Raw genomic sequence first — 24225 nt, forward strand, 5'->3', positions numbered from 1 at the left:
AAGGTCTTCAGTACAGTAAAAAAATTGTATTAACTTTGGAAAATATAGAATTGAGAGCTGGCATTACAGTGGATTATAACCTAGCCAAATATAGATTTGTTTTACAATGATTCCGTTGAAAACCCCATGAATCACTTTATTTTAGGTGTGGCTCAAGATAAAAAACAAAATAAAAGTATTATTATTTGAGGTAATTCTAAACATTTATGTAATGTTCCAGGTTGTGAAAAAATGTAATGAAGGAGCCAGAAGAATGCAACAAACTGAACAAATGTGTTTAGTGGTACAGAACTTAGAGTTCAAGGTCAAGGTAAGATATTAAATATTACAAGGTGAAGGTTAGAGATCAAACATTACAACTGTAAAAAGTTGTACAGAACTTATGAGTTGAAGGTTAAGATAGGACACCACATCTTCTTTTTATATGTACAAAACTTGGATGTTAGGTCAAGGTAAGACATCAAAACATTAAAACTATAATTAATTGTACAGAACTTAAAGTTCAAGGTCAAGATAAATTATTAAACATAACAAATAAGTTAAAAAGAACTGCCATAATAAGATACTTTTAGATAGAATACAGAATGAATGTAATACATTTTTCTGACCTTTTTCAAACAGTTGTAAAGTATGATCAAAGATACATTTTTCCAAACAAGAAACCTACCAGCATTCATAATGTTTGAGGCATAATCTGCATCTCTTTTTTCTTTGTCATTTTATGATTGTTACATCCCATAACAAAATGATAAGCAATGAGATTTTTTAAATATTGTCTAATTTTTTATTTTAGGAAATTCCTTTGATATCAGCTTCAAGATATCTGGTCAAACAAGGGGAGCTAACGAGACTAGTAACAGAGACATCAAGTCGTCTCCCCTTTGGTAAAGGGAAACCCAGTAAACAATCCATTTACCTGTACTTATTTAGTGATTTATTATTAGTCAGTAAAAAGAAAGGGTAAGTTGTTGTAAAGGGAGATAACAAATCAACTCTAAATAAACACATGTTTAATCATAAATAAACACATGTTTAATCATTTATTTTAAGTCAAAGTACTTGAACATCACCAAAAGTTAAATAATTAGATAACATTAACATTTCATAATATATGTAGTACATATAATCGACATCAAAATGACATGAAAGACATCTGATATTCTAATTTGAAAAAATACAGAAAAGGAACATTTACTTTTATTGCAAACTTTGAAGGGTTATTTAACATGCAACTGCCCTGAGGTTACAATTTGAAAGAGAACAATTTAATAAAATGGATATTTCAAGAGAGGTGATATTAAACCCACCTCAAAAACACAGAGTCTTTATTAGAAGTGATATGAAAATGCACCAATGTATCTTTCTTAAGATACTTGCTACTTGAGTTCTGTCTAATTTCATATTCTGTCCAAAAAATAACCTTATTTTTCGTCATGGTAATTACAACTAACTTAAGTTGGAACATTTATAGTTAGTTGACACATTATAACACATTGTTGGAAGTTCAGTCGGTTGGGACATGAGGTCAATGCTTATGGATGTCAACAATTTTAGAAAAGGTACTGGTATTATTTAAAAGCCCACACAATTGTCAACAGATCTCATGCAGACAGAAATGAAATTTGCAGGGCATTACCAGCAAATACTACTGTCTTAGAAGCCATGATTTGATAGGATTCATAAGTGATAAACTCATCAGATACCCATTCTGGGCCGTATTCAATATCCTAGCAGCTACATAGTGCTACTTAGATTTTGACTATTGAACATGTAGCTATAGACTAGTTGTAACATAGAAATTGATAGCGGCTACGTAGCTTCTTTGATATTGAACTCAACCCTGTTGAAGAATATTTAAAAACAAAACTGGTTTTAACTGGTTCTTGGTAGCAGCATCCATTTACAATATGTATTTTTTTCACATATTCACCAAGCTTTAACATATACACATCCAATAATTATCATAAATATCCATAATTTCAGAGTTAGATTTTCCTATCCTTTCACACCACAGAATTTAAATTTATTGTTGTAAGTAGTCCCCCCTGCATTGTGAACTATATCATTTGGTTCTCCCTGCATTTTCTACATTACTGTGTAGGTTTCTATGACTTATTACTGGAAAGAAAGTAGTTCTCATAACAATCAAATACCTGCAATATCAAGTGATATTTATATGCTTGAATATTTAAACTTTGATTCACAAATACTGAAATTACCATTTACAATTCAGAAAGTGCTAATTAACGTGTGGAATTTTTTTCAATTTATAGCAAATGTTATATTTGTAAAAAATACAATGTTATGCACAGTTTAAAATCTTTCAAACATATTAGACTTGATTGCAGCTTTTTTTGTGAGAATTACTATCTCACCAGTGATGCCTGCAGTTTTCGTTATTTGTACAATGTTTAAACTTTTGGTATGAGTGTGATTGAAGAAGCTTGTTGTTTCAAGGATACTGTGAAAACATACTAACAACTGAATTAAAAATGAATATTTGAAAAACTGTGCTTGCTTTTAGAAAATGTGAATTATTTAACAAACTGTAAGTAAAATGAAATAGGTCTAACTAACATATCTAAATATTTTGTCTGTTGATTTGTACATTTGCAAGAATTTTGTTTTGACTGAAATTTGCCATCCTGGACTAATTTATTATTGAATAATCTCTCTTGAATAATAATATCCCTGATTTGTATGATAAGAATGATATCCCTGATTTGTATGATAAGAATGATATCCCTGATTTGAATGATAAGAATGATATCCCTGATTTGTATGATAAGAATGATATCCCTGATTTATATGATTATAATATGATCAAGCTATGACAAATCAATATATAACATTTGTTTTCCTTAAAGCAGTCAGTATTGAAATATTTTGAAAAGTTATTTGCTAACTGCATTGCATGGGTTAACTCTGTTCTGAACTATGAAAGCAATGAATTTCTAAACAACTTGTTTACTAATGGCAACGAAATCTGTCATTGCATGTATTCATATTTCTTCATTATTTCTACAAATAAAATTCATAATTCTAATCTGTCTTAAATTCTTCTGAAACAAAAACCAAAAGTCATATCATTTGAAAAAGTTGATTATTTTTAAGATGATTATAAATCTATATTAAAAAGAAGATGTGGTATGATTGCCAATGAAACAACTCTCAACAAGAGACCAAAATTACACAGAAATTAATAACTATAGGTCACCCTACGGCTTTCAACAATGAACAAAGCCGATACTGCATAATCAGCTGTAAAAGGCCCCTAAATAACAATGTAAAACAATTCATTTTCATGAAAAATTATCTCCAAATTACTTCAGGGAACTTCATCTTGAATGCTAATCATAATTATTAATACATCAATTCTTTAAAAAATAATAAAAATTAAAAAAAATTAAATTATTTATTAAAGTGTCACATACGGGTTGCCATAAACCATCTACAACAATTATAATATTTACACATAAAACAATTAGTATCCAGCCATAATACTGACTTATGAAACACTAACAGTATAAAACTTTATTCAAGAATAATCAGTTACACCTTAACCACATGCTAACTATAATCTCTGATTAAAGGTTTCAGCACATTTGGGAAATAACATATATTTTTATATTTCACATTCACATTTTCAAGTCCATGCTTAATATCATTAATTTGTATATTTTTTACACACACACACATGTATAATATTATTCTCTGCTTCATTATCTTATTGCAGTTCATCATTTAGTCATTTTTGTTATACTATATAGCAGGTTATTTTCGCAGGGTGTAAATTTTTTCCAGATAAAACAAAATCAACAAAATAAATTCTGCTAAATTAAAAGTGTATATGCAAATATATTTGGATACCTTAATTATTTAATGGAAATCATGAAATTTTACACCTGCCAAAATAACCTGCAATACAGTATGTAAAGTATCATTTTCTATATCTATCTTTTAACATTATTCCAGCAATAACCAGTCTTTTAACATTATTCCAGCAATAACCAGTATGTGGTGACAGACTATGCATTACGTAATGCCCTCCATGTTGAGAACGTAGACCACACAGACAAATCACGCCATCTTCCTCAGGGGGCACCCAGTGGGTGTAAAAACATATTTGTTGTTGTACTGCTAGAGAATTACGAACACAGACAAGTGGAATTAGTATTGACTTGTAAATCACCGTAAGTTTATGTTATAATAGAGACTTTTTGAGAAAAGATAATATTGATAAAAATTAAACACTGTGGTAATATATCTTTTTAAAAAATATCTGTTAATTTTATCAGCAAATTCAGATCTACAATGAAATTATCAACCCACTTCTTTAAAGGTTTGTCACTTGGATCCTGTCTGTCTATTGTCATATTTTTTGTTAATCTCTGAAAGTACTGGTCTGATGATTCCATCTTTACCAGAATTCTGCTTTGTGAATTTAGTTTTAAAATTGTTATTTGCATTTGATACATTGTTATACATGCCCACTTTTGCTTAAATCAAAATGCAAGGGTAAAATGTATAATAAATTATTTTTTATAAGGCAAGGTCTTCCACAGAATTTAAAACATTCTTTCTGCCCATTTAAAGTAAGTCAAGGTGGCTAAATTGTCAGACTTCTAATAGGATTTATTAAACTTGAATTTGATTTTGCAAATTATGTCATTCCTGTTAGAAACTGCTGATTTTAAACATCTGTTTTGATATAAATATTCAAAGATAGAAGTTTAAAGATATCAAAATGTTTGTATTACTTTGTGCAGGAGTGACAAATCTAGATGGATAGATGCCTTAAGTCCTGTTACCAAGGAAACAGACAATGAAAAGATATATGAAGAGTGGGGTAAGTAAATGATATAGTACTAACTGATGGAAGTGTTAAACAACCTTGACTGGCTTTACAAATTCCAAAAACTATCAGCTAAACAAGATCTACATATAGGTCAAATAGCCAAATGTGTTAGCCTTTCCATGACTATTTTTAAACTCTTTTGCATTTTGGACAAAAACTGTTAAAGAAGATAAAGATAAATTGTAAACAGTATAAAAGATCAGCAAGACATGATAAAGGGATAGGTCAACAAAGACAGATTAAAACTAAATGACTGACTTTCTTGGTATATTCACAGTTCAATAAAAGTATTTCTCCAAACCTTACACTTTTATGAAAGCTTTTATGGTTTCAATCCAAAAGAGGACAATAGGAAGCAGAAATAAAATCATGACTTGAACTACTAACATCCCTTATTGACTTATTTGTAGATTGTCCCCAAGTACAGTGTACAAGGAAGTATATATCTACAGAACCAGACGAGTTAACGTTAGAGGAATCAGATGTCGTCAATGTGTTCAAGAAAATGGCTGATGGTAAGTTAATTGAGAGATGTTAAAATGCAATGAATTTTACTGGTGGAAATGTTATATTCATAAGAAGTCATTGCATGTTAATACTATAAATATGCATGTTTTGCTATTTTTTTGTTTAGGAATGGCTTTTATATACCATTAGACATTAGGTGTTATCAAATTTTTTTGACAGAGGAATTTTCATGACAACTTTTCAGAGAAACTATATTATCTGAAAGCTGTCAATTTTCTTGTCAAAATAATCATTTAGATATATTTGTACCTCCTCTCACTCAATGGCTTCTTTGCTCTGACACCATGTGAAGAAAAATACTTTTGCATTACTGAGGCAAAGATATCGCCACTTTTAAATAATGTTAATTGACCATTTAGACTGCCCAGCTGACCACAGTAGCAGTGAGTACAATACCCCATTAACCTTCTGCTTTAATGGCCTCTACACTGAAAATCCCTCAACAGAGGCTTAAGTTGTCTAAACCAGGTGATACTATCTTAAAAGTTACTGCATATTTAAAAAAGGTTGCATTTTGGCTTTAGGAATATAATCAATATATGATACCTTTTAAATCAATTGATTCAAATATGAATGTTGGGTCATTTCTGAGACTAAAAGTGATGAAAGAAAAATAAGCCTGTATTTTGATTTTAGAAATTATAATGAAAGAAATTGTTTTGTTCTTTTGACAATACTGGAAATTCTGAAATGAATAGTTGTTTAAGCATTTTTGTACAAGGTAATTTATTATCTTCATGTTTATTTTATGTGATAAGGAAATTACCATCATTTAAAATGATATTTAGTGGTTGTCGATTGTTAATGTGTAACATATTTGTTTTTCGTTCATTTATTTGTACATAAATAAGGCCGTTTCTTTTCTTGTTTGAATTTTTAAAATTTGTCATTGGGGGGCCTTTTTCGCTGACTATGCAATATGGGCTTTGCCTATTGTTGAAGGCCGCACAGTGACCCATGGATGTTAATTTTTGTGTCATTTGGTCTCTTGTGGAGTGTTGTCACATTGGCAATCATACCACATCTTCTTTTTTTGTATAGATATTGATACACAGGAAAATTGGTAAATCAAGAGTAAAATTTGGTAAAAAAGTCTGAAGTTTAAGCCCTTTGTCATTACTTTTTGACATTTATGCAATCAAGCCCTTTTATTGACTTTGAAAGTTTTCAATTTTTCATATTTTATCACAACTTTAAAAGTCCACAAAACATAGTGCATTGAACATAACATTCTATACAATCCTACCTACGAAAATTTCAAGAAATTCATCACTGAACTAAATACTTAGATACTCGAGTTACAAAATGATTTTCATGTGTATACTTTTCAAGAAAATGGGGCAGATTGTGAGTGGTGTATGAATCTAGTATCGGTCCAAAAAATTACAGTTATGTCATTTTGAAAGTCATATTTAAAGTTGGAGTTATCTTCCTTTATACATAATTGTTTTTGAAACAACAACGATTATTTACAATTCATAGTAGCAGCCTTCCCCAATGCTAAAATACATTGCAAATTTTCAATGTTTAATTTTAAGTTTCAACAAGTACTAAATGAATGCAATATTTACCCCTCAGTGATCACAAGCACTTTGATTTCATTTTAATTGAATCGAAAAGAAAATGGATATATTTCAAGAAAGAAATACAAGATATTAAAAATGAAGATGTCTTATTTGTAATAATTATTAATATCTATTTAAAATGTACTGTTTTCAGAATATTCAGAAGGTATACTCACTGCTTTCACTCATCACAGCCAAACTTGCTTTCATAAGGGTTTTACTATAGTTTTTTATATGGAGTAGAATGGGTTGTGATCATTAAAAGTTGAAAAAGGATTTTAACATAATGTTTGTTACTTAAGCCTAATATTTTGATGCATAGTGGGTGTGTGTTAACTGTATAGATTTTAAACACATGTTTACAACAGGTTTAGCTGATTCACTATTAAAATTGCTTGAAATAACATTAATGGGTATGTATGTGTTGTTTGATATAAGTTTTACTCTATTTTAAACCCCAGAGATGTCAATGTTTCTGGATCACAATAAGAAATGTCATCAGTGTTCTACTCGAATATCTATCTGTCAGTACATTTTGTACTTTCTATTGCTGTTACACCAAGGTTCCTGGCTAGTGGGTGTCATAAACATGTTGTATTTTCTATTGCTTTTTTAACCATAAATAATCACTGATGTGATTTCTTTGTTGTGTAAGAAGTTGAACAGTTTCATATTAAATGTGTTATGATGTATATAATATCTCAACGAAGTTTACCCCTCACATCACAATACATGTACTCACTAATTGCCAAATTTATATATCACAATTATCCAGAGCAGCAAGACTTCTTATATTGCTTTTGTTTGTTGTTTATAGCCGATCTGTTTGTTTCTGTTTTGTGATTTTCTCAAAAGTACATAATTAATTTCAACATTTATTTTTTTTATGTTGAAAACAAAGCTTTTAAAAACCTTAAAATGGAGACTTGGAGAAAGAATTAGGATTATAAGGGTTCATATCTGAAATAGAAATCCTGGTTTTATACATAATAAAAATATGTCATAATTTTGCCAACTGAATGTTTTAGGCTCCGTGGAGTCACTAATTTAAAAGTCAACAATACAGGAAAAACTAGTATATCATAATATTCATGTATGAATGAATCTGGTCATTCTCAATATGAATAAAAGTGTGATAATTATGTTCGAATAAGTTTTTGAGTGTTATAATTTCTTTTACTACTACACATATGTACAAGAAAATTTCTATTTAGTGTACAGAATAGCATCTCTTAAATCTTAACTAACGCTTATATTTATGTTCCTCTTATTACTTTCAGTTCCAGCTTAAATATATTAGTAGAAAACTGTAGTGTGCTTATTTAGATTATGGTGCACAAATGGTTTTGAGATGATAAACGGCAATGTGTGGTGGTTTTTTGTGATAAACTTACAAATCTCAGGGGAAACTTAAAATCTATCAGCACTAAATCTTTACAGTCCAGACTGTATAATTCTGAAACTAGAAAATAAAGACTGAAGGAATATGTAAAGTGTTCTGTGCAAATAGCTGAAATTGCATTCTTCAAGCCAAACAACTTTTAATTTCATGCTTAAATCACAACTTTATTTCATTTCCTCTGCTGAATGTCACAAAATGTAAGAAATTTGGATGCTACTCTGGTAGTAGAATGATCTTTTTGTTTTTAAGCTTTATATTGCCAAAATTATACGAGTTTGATAATCTGTATCTGGTATACAGTTGCCTTATGGCCGAGAACTGTTTTACGACTCACTTTCATTTTAATTTATGATGTTTTAAAATATTTCCTTTATCATTTAGAATTTTTGCAGTTCAAATATGATCATTGTCATGAGGATGTAGTGCTCAATTCCTAACAATATAACTTTAAACTAGAAGAAAACTTCAAGTTGTCATTGCAGGTCTTTTATACCTCCCTTTATGGTATAAATGATTATGGGGCCATCCTGTGCCCTCTAGTTGTTTCCATTCTCATCCTTTGGTCTCTGGTGAACATCTGTCCCATTGGTAATCATAACAATTCCTATTATCATTACAGTTTAATGAATTGTATTTATGTTTGACAGGTTGGTATGAAGGGGAGAGAATCAGAGATGGAGAAAGGGGCTGGTTCCCTGCCAACTGTACAGAGGAGATCGTCAACTCTCATGTCCGAGCCAGAAATCTGAGATTAAGATATAGACTGCTAGCTGCTTCAGAGGAATATTCTTCTTACAATAACATGGTTTCAAAAGCATAATTAAGAAATATTGTAAAGATAGTGTCTTATCTGATACTTCATATATATGAGATTGATCCAGTATCAGTATATGATCTGTTAAGTACCAGTTCAGTTTCTGTAATACTTTTAACATTTGAATTAAGATTTTCACGGCTTTTGCGTTGAAAAGCACTATCAAATTTGAAATGATATTTAGAGATAAGGCTAATGCATAATAAAAGATAAATTGTATAGGTGTTGGCTAAACCTGATTACCCTTTTGTATTTCATTGACAGAAAACAAGGTAACTTCTAAACAATTTTAAGGATAAATTATGAAAAATGTGGAATTATTGTATTAGCTTTTGCAGTTTTAATTTGTGATCTTTATTGAATATAAAATTGTGTTACATCGAAATCTGTTTGATTAAAGAAAAATGTGCATTTGGTTTTTTTTTAAAGTTTATTTTAAATTTATTTATCTAGACTTGTTAAACAATTTATTTTATTTGGTTTTATAAAATTTTTGAATTTTACTATGTTTGGAATATCTTATATTTGTAGAATAATGCTCCATAAAAAGAAAATTTAAAAGACTACTGTTTTATATTCTCATAGTGCCATATGTTGGACCATTTTATACAGATCTATTATGATTTACTAACCAATGGAACCTTTACATCTTTAAAATGTTTTTTTTAAATGATGAGTAATTCACACTCTTCAGATGCTCTTGTTTATTTATTAAGAAGTTAATCAAAACCTAGCATAATTTCCATTGTTTTCAATTTTAGGAAATTTAAACCACAATTTTGAAAACCAATTAACTGAGCAGAAACATTCAATAATGGAATAAAAGAATATAAATATGTTAACAGTATGATTTAGTATCTTTGTAATATTGAAATATGGGTATATGTATTGCTTAACCTTGAAACGTAAAAGCTTAATGAATTATTAATGTGTAAATCATTTCATATAATTTAAACATGCTTTCTGTGCAAATGATATAAGTAATAATGTATTACAATATTTTGTTGATGGTTCCTTGTTTAGCCTTTAGGGTAACAGTATCTGGAAACTTTTTTTACAGAAGTTTGAATAAGGACTTATTTAAAATAGCAATAATTTGTGTCCAGGGGTACAAAATATTGTGAATATTTTGCTTTTTTCTATTTAGATTGTACAGTTAAAACATGAGAGTTGAATATTCAATATCATCATATTTCTGAGCATTCACCATTGCATAGGACAACGGACATATTTTAGAGTAAATCTTTGTGTTATAATTTTTTATACTCAAGAAATGATATTTTGTTGTAACATATCATGGTGCTTATATATTTATATCTGGTCACATATTTTTTGTTATTATGAGTTTGTTTTTACATATCTTGAAATAGAAGACCTCCAAAATGATATTGCTAGTATTTTCATATCAATGATAAGTAATTAAGAGACAACTCATATACCATTGGATGTTACAGCTAATTTCCTAATGCATGAAGAGCAAGACTTTGGTTAGCTTGTTGATTTGTTTGTATGTTGTACAATTAATTGAAATTAGGATAACATTCAATCAAATTTAGATATGATATATACAGGTTAAAATATGCATAAAGTTATTACAAACATTGTTTGAAGATGTCAAAGCTTGAATAAGTTTTATACAAACAGAGCAAGAACGCCTACCAAAGTTTTACTCTACAAGCATTTGGAAATAAACTGTAAACTTTCAAGAATGTATTCTATTTTGTTCATTTCTTTTTGTGTAAAGGATTATAAAACTGGTTGTGAATTAAAGAGGAACATATATGTATACTCTCTAACTAAGAAGATACATAGTCTAGAAACAAATGGGCACATTATTATATTGGGAGCAATTATATTTTATTAATACAGACCAAACTGTTGATCAGTGATTTTTACATGGTGTGTATTTGTCAGTTTTGACCATTCCAAAGCTTCTGCATTTACTGTTATGAGGTATACAAATGGTTTATCTCTTAACTAATGCTACATTATAACTAAACTTATCATCCAAGTACAATATTGTATATAGGAAACTTTATCATCCCAATTCATAATTGCTGTATGGCTGCATTTATAATACATGTATCAATAAATTGATCATTTTAATGTGAACTACATTGTATAGAAATTGACCTTATGCAAGTGATCGTATACATGTACATTTATAATTGATTTTGAAATATCAGAATACGAAGTAAAAGAAGAATTTTTGTATGTTTTATAAGGTTCTTTTTTATTACCTCAATTTTAAAACAGTTACAAAATTTCTGAAGAGATTTTTTCAATATATGTAAACACAGTTGTGGATTCAGAAATTCTTATAAGGGGGACACACTGACTGACTCCGGTCATTCTTCAGTGATTCATTATATAATCAACCCAATTTTTTCCACAGAAGGAGGGGGTGCCTTCTGGGATACCCTCTAAATTTGCCTCCATAACAGATATATTGATATTTATTCTCATATTCATCACAGCTCATATTATTGCATTTAGGTATAAAGCTTCAAATATCAATGCATTATTGCATTTAAGGTAATTATTGGCATCATATGCATTGAGCTTGTATAAAACAAACAATTGAAAACAAGATTAGATATGTGTAAATACAATTTGTATAAATTATTGTTGTCATTTAATATACTACTATATGTATTGGACTATCCTATTTATTTTACTTGTTTTTGTAGAATTCCAATGTTTGTTAGTTTAAGAATGTATAATTAAAGTGTTTTCTGTGTTTTAAAGTGTAATCTAGAAAACAAATTGAATTTAAGATTTTAAGATTATTCTTACCAATGTGATCAGACTGGTTTACCTTAAATTAATCAACATTTCATCTTTCAAAATAATTACCTCGATATTGGTCCTGTTGCAATGTTAATTATATAACATGTAAAGACATGATTCTTAACCTCTAATAGATAACTTTCAAGTTTGATACATTCCTGTCAAAAACAGTTGAAAGGCAGTTTTTGTCAGCACCAGCCACCCAGACAATTTTAATTGAGAATTATAGTGCATTATAGTATTTCTGGAATAGCCCTAAGTGGTTCATTGTACGATTAATTCGGCTAATCTAATTTAGTCAATAGTCCATTACATATAGTATACATTTCTCTGTTGTTACAGTTTGTAAAACTACTTTCATTTTCCCATGTGTCAAATGTTGTTTTACTTTTTGTTGCTGTTGTTATATCATTGTTTTTTATGATCATCCTTTTTATTCCTAAACTTGCAATATGTAAAATAAGTATATGTCATGTGATATGTGATTGATTTATGTCATGTGACATGTGGTTGATCTAATGTCGTGATATGTGATTGATCTATGTCATGATATGTGATTGATCTTATGTCATGTGATGTGTGATTGATTTATGTCATGTGACATGTGGTTGATCTAATCTCATGTGATATGTGATTGATCTATGTCATGTGATTGATCTAATGTCATGTGATATGGGATTGATCTAATGATATGTGATTGATCTTATGTCATGTGATGTGTGATTGGTCTTTATCATATGGTATGTGATTGATCTATGTCGTGTGATATGTGATTGATCTAATGTCATGTGATATGTGATGATCTTTGTCATTTGATATGGTTCGATCTGTATCATGTGATATGTGATTGATATGTGTCATGTGATATGTGATTGATCTAAATGTCATGTGATTGATCTGTGTCATGTGATATAGTTTGATCTGTGTCATGTGATATGTGATTGATCTACATCACATGATATTTGATTGATCTAAATGTCATGTGATATGTGATTGATCTCTGTCATGTGGTGTTTTGTTGATGCTTTTAGCCACGATTTTGTTCTGTTAAGATTATCATTCCTCGATTATGATTGTACATACGATATATGTAAACTATTATGGTCCTATATGTTCATAATAATGCTAAAAATTGATTAGTAAATCATTAAAAGTCTTATTAGTCTATCAAATTCATCAAACTTCTTTTCAAAATTGAAGCCTTGAGAGAGCTTGTCATTGAAATTGGCTACTTGGTTTTCTCTTTTATTGATATCACTTTTAACAGGACCCGTGCATATTCCAAATTTCCCAGGATTTGTGGTATTCAATATTTTTTTATTTGAAAATGTTATTAGGTATGGTATATCAATTACTACTAGAAGAAATCAGAGTTCTTGAATAAGGCATATATTAGCCATAGGGCTGCTTAGTTCAGGGTTACATTTGTAAAATTCAGCATATTTTCATTAAGTATGTGATAAAAACTCTATAAATAGATAGAAATTAATGTTTCAACTAATACAACTATGTGCAATATTGAATATTTTAACTTGAATACTTGAGAAGTGTTTGACCAATCAAATGTTTCTTCACTCTATCAAATCAAGTAGGAAAACAAAAAACTGACCATTTTCATTTACTATAAATCATGCATCATAGAACATTTTATAGAATATAAGAATATTTATTGCTAAATGTAATCTAGCTTGAATTATACGTATTTTAGTCAATACAATAATAGCAAGAAAGATTATAACCCAGTTACACAGAAGCTTTTGTACACATGCTATTAAACATTTTTGTATAAGAATGTTTAACTTCGTTATGTATCTTTGAAATCTATAAAAGTGGCTGAAATAAAACACAAAATAGAAATTTACTTTTCCTTGTTGTCTAATATAAAGAAAACTATATACATTTGTATATATATATACAACTCGTCTAAACATCAACCCAACAATGTTAGATCTGTAAATTTGCTTTCGCAAATTTTTTGTTCTTCCCACGCCGAGATTCGAACCCATGCTACTGAGATTTATATATACAGGAGCCTACATTTTAAGACATCTAAAATACTAACTTTGATACACTGATAAATGGCTGATAACATCCTAACAAATTAATTTTCAAAATTTGTTACCATTACAAGTTCAAATATTTTACATTTGGTTTACAACAATGAAAATGTGTTTGTACTTATGCCTTTTTGTCAAGGTTATTCAAAGGTACTACCACTTTGTTATGCCATGTTACAACAAATGGTTATTTGACATTCCGCTTTGCGTACCATGTATTTGTGTATTACTATAATTTGCTATTACATATCAGATGTTTAACTATTGCCATCCAGCTGATGAGTTCAAAAACTGCAATTTTTTATCGTAGAACAATTAAAATTTATCGTTCATTTTAAATAATATTAGCAGTACCATATTTACTGCTCCAAATGTTTATTTTGAGCCTCATTTCATACTCTTCTGATATCTAGATATTATAGCATCATTTAAAACCTGCAGTAGAAACTTATTTCACTATCTTCATCTGAACTGTAAATTGTTATTTTGCTCTATTTATGAAACATTTGTGAATTTTTCATTTCAATTTTGCAATAAAATATTATACTTATTGAATTATTCTTTTCAACGTTTACTTCTGTTTTGGTGTCATGGTATCTACTGTAATGCTAAAATGGTTTACTGCTTGATGCTGTTGATAAACTGAATACAGTTACGAGTCTGCTGACTGTAAGCTCTTCATTAACCCTGTACTAATAATGAGGGCCTAATGGGTTATTTTCGTTCTTTGTGATAAGCCATTTTCGCTAAAATGATTGTTATTCTACAGATTGTTTTTTTATACGACCGCAAAATTTGAAAAAAATTTTGTCGTATATTGCTATCACGTTGGCTGCGTCGTTGTCGTCGTCGTCGTCCGAATACTTTTAGTTTTCGCACTCTTACTTAAGTAAAAGTGAATAGAAATCTATGAAATTTTAACACAAGGTTTATGACCACAAAAGGAAGGCTGGGATTGATTTTGGGAGTTTTGATCCCTACATTTTAGGAATTATGGGCCAAAAAGGGCCCAAATAAGCATTTTCTTGTTTTTCGCACTGTAACTTCAGTTTAAGGTGGTATGGGTGTCTTTCGCCATCTTGGATTGTAAAAAACAGAGAATCTAAGGTCCATATTTTCTATCAAATTAACAAAATTTGATGCAAGAATGCAGATATTTCATGTTTTTTACATTGAAAAGATCCAATTTATAAGAATATAACTTATAAATATAAATATATGTACAAGTGTAGATTATTTTTGGTTGTTTTTAAATATTTTGAAATTGTCATTTTAAGGGGAGGTTACTCTAAAACAGTGCATTTTCTGTTGGATTGTTCATGGAATTTTCCTACTTTGTATTTTAGCCGGAAAAAACGCACGGTGACCCTATCTTTCCTTTTGATATTATCAAAGCATTGTTTGAAAGCTATATTTTCCTAATTTATTTTACAATTCTATCATTTCGTTTAGTTTCTATTCACAAAATGGTGTTTTTTCCTGTATAATCCATACAAAATGTGTCATTTTGTCACGACCCGTAGCTTGAAAAAATGCACGATGACCTATCATTTTTATAATATTTTTTAACATGTATCAATAGATACTACATTTTGGCAAAGTATGAGCAAATTCTATCATTTTTATTTTAGACTCCCATACCACCTTAAGTAAATAGAAATCTATGAAATTTTGACACAAGGTTAATGACCTCAAAAGGAAGGTTGGGATTGATTTTGGGAGTTTTGGTCCTAACAGTTTAGGAATTAGGGGCCAAAAAGGGGTTCAAATAAGCATTTTTCTTGGTTTTTGCACCATAATTTTAGTAAAAGTAAATAGAAATCTATGAAATTTAAACACAAGGTTTATGACCTCAAAAGGAAGGTTGGTATTGATTCTGGGAGGTTTGGTTCCAACAACAGTTTTGGAATAAGGGGCCCAAAGGGTCCAAAATTAAACTTTGTTTGATTTCATCAAAAATTGAATTATTGGGGTTCTTTGATATGCCGAGTCTAACTGTGTACTTAGATTCTTAATTTTTAGTCCCGTTTTCAAATTGGTCTACAATAAGGTCCAAAGGGTCCAAAATTAAACTTATTTGATTTTAACAAAAAATTGAATTCTTGGGGTTCTTTGTTTTGTTGAATCCAAACATGTACTTAGACTTTTGATTATTGGGCCAGTCTTCAAGTTGGTCCAAATCAGGATCTAAAATTATTATATTAAGTATTGTGCAATAGCAAGAAATTTTCAATTGTACAGTACTCAGCAATAACAAGAAATCTTCAATTGCACAGTATTGGTGCAATAGCAAGAGATTTTCGATTGCATAGTATTGCGCAATACTAAGAAATTTTCAAGTACACAGTATTATGCAATAGCAAGTATTTTCAAATGCACAGTATTGCACCATATCAAGAAATATCTAATTTCACAATATTGTGCAATAGCAAGATTTTCAATTGGAGTTATCTTTCTTTGTCCAGAATAGGTAGTTGAATAAACTTAAATCATTGTTTTATTCCATATACAATGTATATTCACTTTTACTACCAACTGATAAATTAAAACAATCTTTACCATTCAGTGATAACAAGCACTTTTTAACATTTTAATATTTTATGATGTATTTAAATGAGTAATTATTGTTGCAAACTCAATTAGAAATTTGAATTGAGATTAGTTTTGGAATAAAGGATAGGGGTGGGGGGTGGGGGGTGGGGGGGGGGGAAATAATTGGGGAGGATGGGTTCAATTTTTATACGACCGCAAATTTTGAAAAAAATTTCGTCGTATATTGCTATCACGTTGTCGTCGTCGTCGTCGTCGTCGTCGTCCGAATACTTTTAGTTTTCGCACTCTAACTTTAGTAAAAGTTAATAGAAATCTATGAAATTTTAACACAAGGTTTATGACCACAACAGGAAGGTTGGTATTGATTTTGGGAGTTTTGGTCCCAACATTTTAGGAATTAGGGGCCAAAAAGGGCCCAAATAAGCATTTTCTTGGTTTTCGCACTATAACTTTAGTTTAAGTTAATAGAAATCTATGAAATTTTGACACAAGGTTTATGACCACAAAAGAAAGGTTGGGATTGATTATGGGAGTTTTGGTTTCAACAGTTTAGGAATAAGGGGCCAAAAAAGGGCCCAAATAAGCATTATTCTTGGTTTTCGCACAATAACTTTAGTTTAAGTGAATAGAAATCAATGAAATTTAAACACAATGTTTATGACCACAAAAGGAAGGTTGGTATTGATTTTGGGAGTTTAGGTCCCAACAGTTTAGGAATTAGGGGCCAAAAAGGGACCCAAATAAGCATTTTTCTTGGTTATCGCACCATAACTTTAGTATAAGTAAATAGAAATCTATGAAATTTAAACACAAGGTTTATGACCATAAAAGGAAGGTTGGTATTGATTTTGGGAGTTTTGGTCCTAACAGTTTAGGAAAAAGGGGCCCAAAGGGTCCAAAATTAAACTTTGTTTGATTTCATCAAGAATTGAATAATTGGGGTTCTTTGATATGTGGAATCTAACTGTGTATGTAGATTCTTAATTTTTGGTCCCATTTTCAAATTGGTCTACATTAAGGTCCAAAGGGTCCAAAATTAAACTTAGTTTGATTTTGACAAAAAATTAATCGGTTGGGTTCTTTGATATGCTGAATCAAAAAATGTATTTAGATTCTTGATTATTGGCCCAGTTTTCAAGTTGGTCCAATTCGGGGTCTAAAATTGAACATTGTTTGATTTCATTAAAAATTGAATAAATGGGGTTCTTTGATATGCCAAATCTAACTGTGTATGTAGATTCTTCATTTTTGGTCCTGTTTTCAAATTGGTCTGCATTAAAGTCCAAAGGGTCCAAAATTAAACTTAGTTTGATTTTAACAAAAATTGAAATCTTGGGGTTCTTTGATATGCTGAATCCAAACATGTACTTAGATTTTTGATTATGGGCCCAGTTTTCAAGTTGGTCCAAATCAGGATCTAAAATATTATATTAAGTATTGTGCAATAGCAAGTCTTTTCAATTGCACAGTATTGCACAATGGCAAGAAATATCTAATTGCACAATATTGTGAAATAGCAATATTTTTTTTTAATTAGAGTTATCTTTCTTTGTCCAGAATAGTAAGCAAGAAATATCTAATTGCCCAATATTGTGAAATAGCAATATTATTTTTTAATTGGAGTTATCTTTCTTTGTCCAGAATCAACTCAAATCTTTGTTATATACAATGTATATTCACTTTTTACTACCAACTGATAAATTAAAATAATCTTTACCATTCAGTGATAACAAGCAGTTTTTTTACATCTTAATATTTTATGATGTATTAAAAAGAGTAGTTATTGTTGCAAACTCCATTAGAAATTTAATTGAGATTAATTTGGAATAAGGGAAAGGGGGATGTGATTAAAAAAATTGGGTTAAATTTTCTCATTTGAAATGAAAAATTTTGACATAATTTTTTTTTTGAGAGGATTAATATTCAACAGCATAGTGAATTGCTCTAAGAGAAAACAAAAATTTTAAGTTCATTAGAACACATTCATTCTGTGTCAGAAACCTATGCTGTGTCAACTATTTAATCACAATCCAAATTTAGAGCTGAATCCAGCTTGAATGTTGTGACCATACTTGCCCCAACCGTTCAGGGTTCAACCTCTGCGGTCGTATAAAGCTACGCCCTGCGGAGCATCTGGTTCTCATTTTAAATTTCATAAATAAAAAGAAAATTTCTTCAAACATTTTTTTGAGAGGATTAATATTCAACAGCATAGTGAATTGCTCAAAGGCAAAACAAAAATTTTAAGTTCATTAGACCACATTCATTCTGTGTCAGAAACCTACGCTGTGTCAACTATTTAATCGCAATCCAAATTAAGAGCTGAATCCAGCTTGAATGTTGTGTCCATACTTGCCCCAACCGTTCAGGGTTCAACCTCTGCGGTCGTATAAAGCTGTGCCCTGTGGAGCATCTGGTTATATATATATTTTCGTGAGCCGTGACAACAGAAATTTATTTTTGTGTGAATCGTAATTGAAAAATAGACCCCAGCCCCATCAGGCCCCTGAGTAATCTTGGAGTCAATTCATTTGGTACAATCTGTGTGTTTTAGACCAAAATCCTAGTAATTTAGAAATATCACTAACTTTGCATTTAAGTGTTTCTTCTGGTAACAAATTGTGTAATAGTCTAATGAGATAGACCAAATAACAAGGATGTAAAGTCCCCAATGAGTTAAACATCCACCACAAACCAAATAACAAGGATGTATAGTCCTCAATGAGATAAACATCCATCACAAACCAAATAAAAAGGATGTAAAGTCCCCAATGAGATAAACATTCACCACAGGCCAAATAACAAGGATGTAAAGTACTAAATGAGATAAACATCCTCCACAGACTAAATAACAAGGATGTAAAGTCCCCAATGAGATAAACATCTACCTCATACCAAATAACAAGGATGTAAAGTCCCCAATGAGATAAACATTCACCACAGACAAAATAACAAGGATGTAAAGTCCCCAATGAGATAAACATTCACCACAGACCAAATAACCAGGATGTAAAGTCCCCAAAGAGTTAAACATCCACCACAAACCAAATAACAAGGATGTATAGTCCTCAATGAGATAAACATCCATCACAAACCAAATAAAAAGGATGTAAAGTCCCCAATTAGATAAACATCTACCATAGACCAAATAACAAGGATGTAAAGTCCCCAATGAGATAAACATTCACCACAGACCAAATAACAAGGATGTAAAGTCCCCAATGAGATAAACATTCACCACAGACCAAATAACAAGGATGAAAAGTCTCCAATGAGATAAACATTCACCACAGACCAAATAACAAGGATGTAAAGTACTAAATGAGATAAACATCCACCACAGACCAGATAACAAGGATGTAAAGTCCCCAATGGGATAAACATCTACCACAGACCAAATAACAAGGATGTAAAGTCCACAATGAGATAAACACCCACCACAGACGAGATAACAAGGATGTAAAGTCCCCAATGAGATAAACATCCATCACAGACCAAATAACAAGGATGTAAAGTCCCCAATGAGATAAACATCCATTACAGACCAAATTACAAGTGTAAAGTCCCCAATGAGATAAACATCCATTACAGACCAAATAACAAGGATGGAAAGTCCCCAATGAGATAAACATCCATCACAGACCAAATTACAAGTGTAAAGTCCCCAATGAGATAAACATCTACCTCATACCAAATAACAAGGATGTAAAGTCCCCAATGAGATAAACATTCACCACAGACAAAATAACAAGGATGTAAAGTCCCCAATGAGATAAACATTCACCACAGACCAAATAACCAGGATGTAAAGTCCCCAAAGAGTTAAACATCCACCACAAACCAAATAACAAGGATGTATAGTCCTCAATGAGATAAACATCCATCACAAACCAAATAAAAAGGATGTAAAGTCCCCAATGAGATAAACATTCACCACAGACTAAATAACAAGGATGTAAAGTCCCCAATTAGATAAACATCTACCATAGACCAAATAACAAGGATGTAAAGTCCCCAATGAGATAAACATTCACCACAGACCAAATAACAAGGATGTAAAGTCCCCAATGAGATAAACATTCACCACAGACCAAATAACAAGGATGAAAAGTCTCCAATGAGATAAACATTCACCACAGACCAAATAACAAGGATGTAAAGTACTAAATGAGATAAACATCCACCACAGACCAGATAACAAGGATGTAAAGTCCCCAATGGGATAAACATCTACCACAGACCAAATAACAAGGATGTAAAGTCCACAATGAGATAAACACCCACCACAGACGAGATAACAAGGATGTAAAGTCCCCAATGAGATAAACATCCATCACAGACCAAATAACAAGGATGTAAAGTCCCCAATGAGATAAACATCCATTACAGACCAAATTACAAGTGTAAAGACCCCAATGAGATAAACATCCATTACAGACCAAATAACAAGGATGGAAAGTCCCCAATGAGATAAACATCCATCACAGACCAAATTACAAGTGTAAAGTCCCCAATGAGATAAACATTCACCACAGACCAAATAACAAATGTAAAGTCCCCAATGAGATAAACATTCACCACAGACCAAATAACAAGGATGTAAAGTCCCCAATGAGATAAACATCCACCACAGAATAAATAACAAGGATGTAAAGTCCCCAATGAGATAAACATTCACCACAGACCAAATAACAAGGATGTAAAGTCCCCAATGAGATAAACATCCACCACAGACCAAATAACAAGGATGTAAAGTCCCCAATGAGATAAACATTCACCACAGACAAAATAACAAGGATGTAAAGTCCCCAATGAGATAAACATCCACCACAGAATAAATAACAAGGATGTAAAGTCCCCAATGAGATAAACATCCACCACAGAATAAATAACAAGGATGTAAAGTCCCTAATGAAATAAACATCCAGCACGGACCAAATAACGAGGATTAAAGTCCTCAATGAGATAAACATCCACCACAGACCAAACAGCATGGATGTAAGGTCCCCAATGAGATAAACATCCATCACAGACCAAATAACAAGGATGTAAGGTCCCCAATGAGATAAACATCCACCACAGACCAAACAGCATGGATGTAAGGTCCCCAATGAGATAAACATTCATCACAGACCAAACAACAAGTACGTAAAGGCCCTTATGAGATAGACATCCACAACAAACCAAATAACAAGGATGTAAAGTCCCCAATGAGATAAACATCCACCACAGACCAAATAACAAGGATGTAAAGTCCCCAATGAGATAAACATTCACCACAGACAAAATAACAAGGATGTAAAGTCCGCAATGAGATAAACATCCACCACAGAATAAATAACAAGGATGTAAAGTCCCCAATGAGATAAACATCCACCACAGAATAAATAACAAGGATGTAAAGTCCCTAATGAAATAAACATCCAGCACGGACCAAATAACGAGGATTAAAGTCCTCAATGAGATAAACATCCACCACAGACCAAACAGCATGGATGTAAGGTCCCCAATGAGATAAACATCCATCACAGACCAAATAACAAGGATGTAAGGTCCCCAATGAGATAAACATCCACCACAGACCAAACAGCATGGATGTAAGGTCCCCAATGAGATAAACATTCATCACAGACCAAACAACAAGTACGTAAAGGCCCTTATGAGATAGACATCCACAACAAACCAAATAACAAGGATAACCAGCTGTTTAATCTTTATAAATAAATGAGAACAAGAAACAATAATGAACCACATCAACAAACGACAACTGTTGAATACAGATTTCTGACTTATGAAAGGTGCAAACAAATGCAGCGGTTTTAAATGTTTAATAGGTACCAACCTTCGCCTTTATCTAAAACAGTAGTGTAACATCACCACATAGAAAGACACAATATAAAATACCAATTGAAATGGTTTAACTCAATCAAATTTGTTTCAACTTCAAGATATCTCATAAACCATATGAGATATCTTATAAAGTATATAAGATATCTAATATAGGAAATATTTATAGGATATCTTATATCGTATATAAACTTTATAAGATATATTATATAGTACATATATAGTATAAGATATCTTATATAGTATATAAGAAGCCTTACATAAATTAGGCCGTTTGTTTTCTCGTTTGAACTGTTTTAAATTGTCATTTCGGGTCCTTTTATAGCTGACTATGTGGTATAGGCTTTGTTCATTGTTGAAGGCCATAAGGTGACCTATAGTTCTTAATTTATGTGTCATGTTGGTCTCTTGTGGATAGTTGTCTCATTTGCAATCATACCACATCTTCCTTTTTATATTATATAGGTTATAAGATATACATGTATTATATATAGTTTATAAAAGAGGGACGAAAGATACCAGAGGGACAGCCAAACTCATATATCGAAAATAATCTGACAAAGCCATGGCTAAAATGAAAAAGACAAACAGACAAACAGACAAACAAAAGTACACATGACACAACATAGAAAACTAAAGAATAAGCAACACGAACCTCATCAAAAACTAGGGGTGATCTCAGGTGCTCCAGAATGGTAAGCAGATCCTGCTCCATATGTGCCACCCGTCGTGTTGCTTATGTGATAACAAATTCAGTAAAAAGTCTTATTCGGTAGGTCACATTCAAGATATATCATAAACCATATAAGATAGCTTATATAGTTTATAAGATATCTTAAATAGTTTATTAGATATCTTATATAGTTTATAAGATACCTAATATAGTTTACAAGATATTATATTATTCTTAGTGTTGTCAACGGTTAACCGGTTAACCGGTTAATCGGTCGAACGACCGAATACCGAATATCAAAACCGTTAACCGGTTAACCGGACTTTTTTCAATTTTGACATAGTTTATAAGATACCTAATATAGTTTACAAGATATTATATTATAATTTATTTTCCTTATAAGATATCTAATAAATTATATGAGATATCATTATAAACTATTAAAAATATCTTATAACGTAAATAAGATATCTTATCTAAAAATAGTTCTATGATATCCCATATAGACTTTAAGATATCTTATAAACTATGTGCGATATCGTATATGAAATATCTTATAAACTATATAAGATATCTCATGCATATATAATATATGATAGCTCATGAAAAATAAATTATATCAAATATCTTTCATAGTAAATGCGATATCTTATATATAATACAAGATATCTTATATATGATATGATAATACAAGATATCTTATATATAATACAAGATATCTTATCTATAATACAAGATATCTTATATATATAATAAAAGATATCTTATATATAATACAAGATATCTTAAATATTATATGAGGTACCTAATTCGAATAAATAGTAAAACGGTTTGCCATACAACCTCCTAACAGTATCGGAATGTATATGTTGTTTTCACTGTGTCCTTATGTCAAGCGGTTAAAACGACATCGTCAATTCATTTCCAAATATAGAAACGAACCACTATAAAGTTATCATCTGGTGACATCTTCTTAACGAATACAAACATATATTTAGTATCACTTATTCTATAAGTGCGAATATGGCCTTGGGCGGTATTATTTAAAGTTTGTGTATTTATTTTTAATTACACGGCTACTGGTCTGTAAAAAATCCGCGAGAATTTAAGATATAAAAGAATTTATCATGTATTACTT

General features: G+C 30.7%; 1 protein-coding gene across 7 annotated transcripts in view; it reads left to right on the plus strand.

The window, feature by feature from the left end:
- The window catches only part of LOC134692825 (uncharacterized), a 55835-nt gene extending 41266 nt beyond the window's left edge, over positions 1–14569 (plus strand). For 5 of the 7 annotated variants that reach the window (XM_063553402.1, XM_063553407.1, XM_063553404.1 and 2 more), the window contains 7 exons: positions 221–310; positions 794–960; positions 1984–2031; positions 4005–4193; positions 4770–4849; positions 5269–5373; positions 9001–14569. In XM_063553402.1, coding sequence (XP_063409472.1) covers positions 221–310; positions 794–960; positions 1984–2031; positions 4005–4193; positions 4770–4849; positions 5269–5373; positions 9001–9173 — 852 coding nt within the window. In that variant the 3' untranslated portion in view covers positions 9174–14569. Of the gene's footprint in view, positions 1–220; positions 311–793; positions 961–1983; positions 2032–2524; positions 2549–4004; positions 4194–4769; positions 4850–5268; positions 5374–9000 lie in introns of all 7 variants that reach the window. The other 2 variants (XM_063553408.1, XM_063553409.1) reach the window with 2 other exon arrangements.
- The last annotated feature ends 9656 nt before the right edge of the window (positions 14570–24225 follow it).

Source organism: Mytilus trossulus, chromosome 12 (genome assembly GCF_036588685.1).
Source record: "Mytilus trossulus isolate FHL-02 chromosome 12, PNRI_Mtr1.1.1.hap1, whole genome shotgun sequence".
NCBI classification, from domain to species: Eukaryota; Metazoa; Mollusca; class Bivalvia; order Mytilida; family Mytilidae; genus Mytilus; species Mytilus trossulus.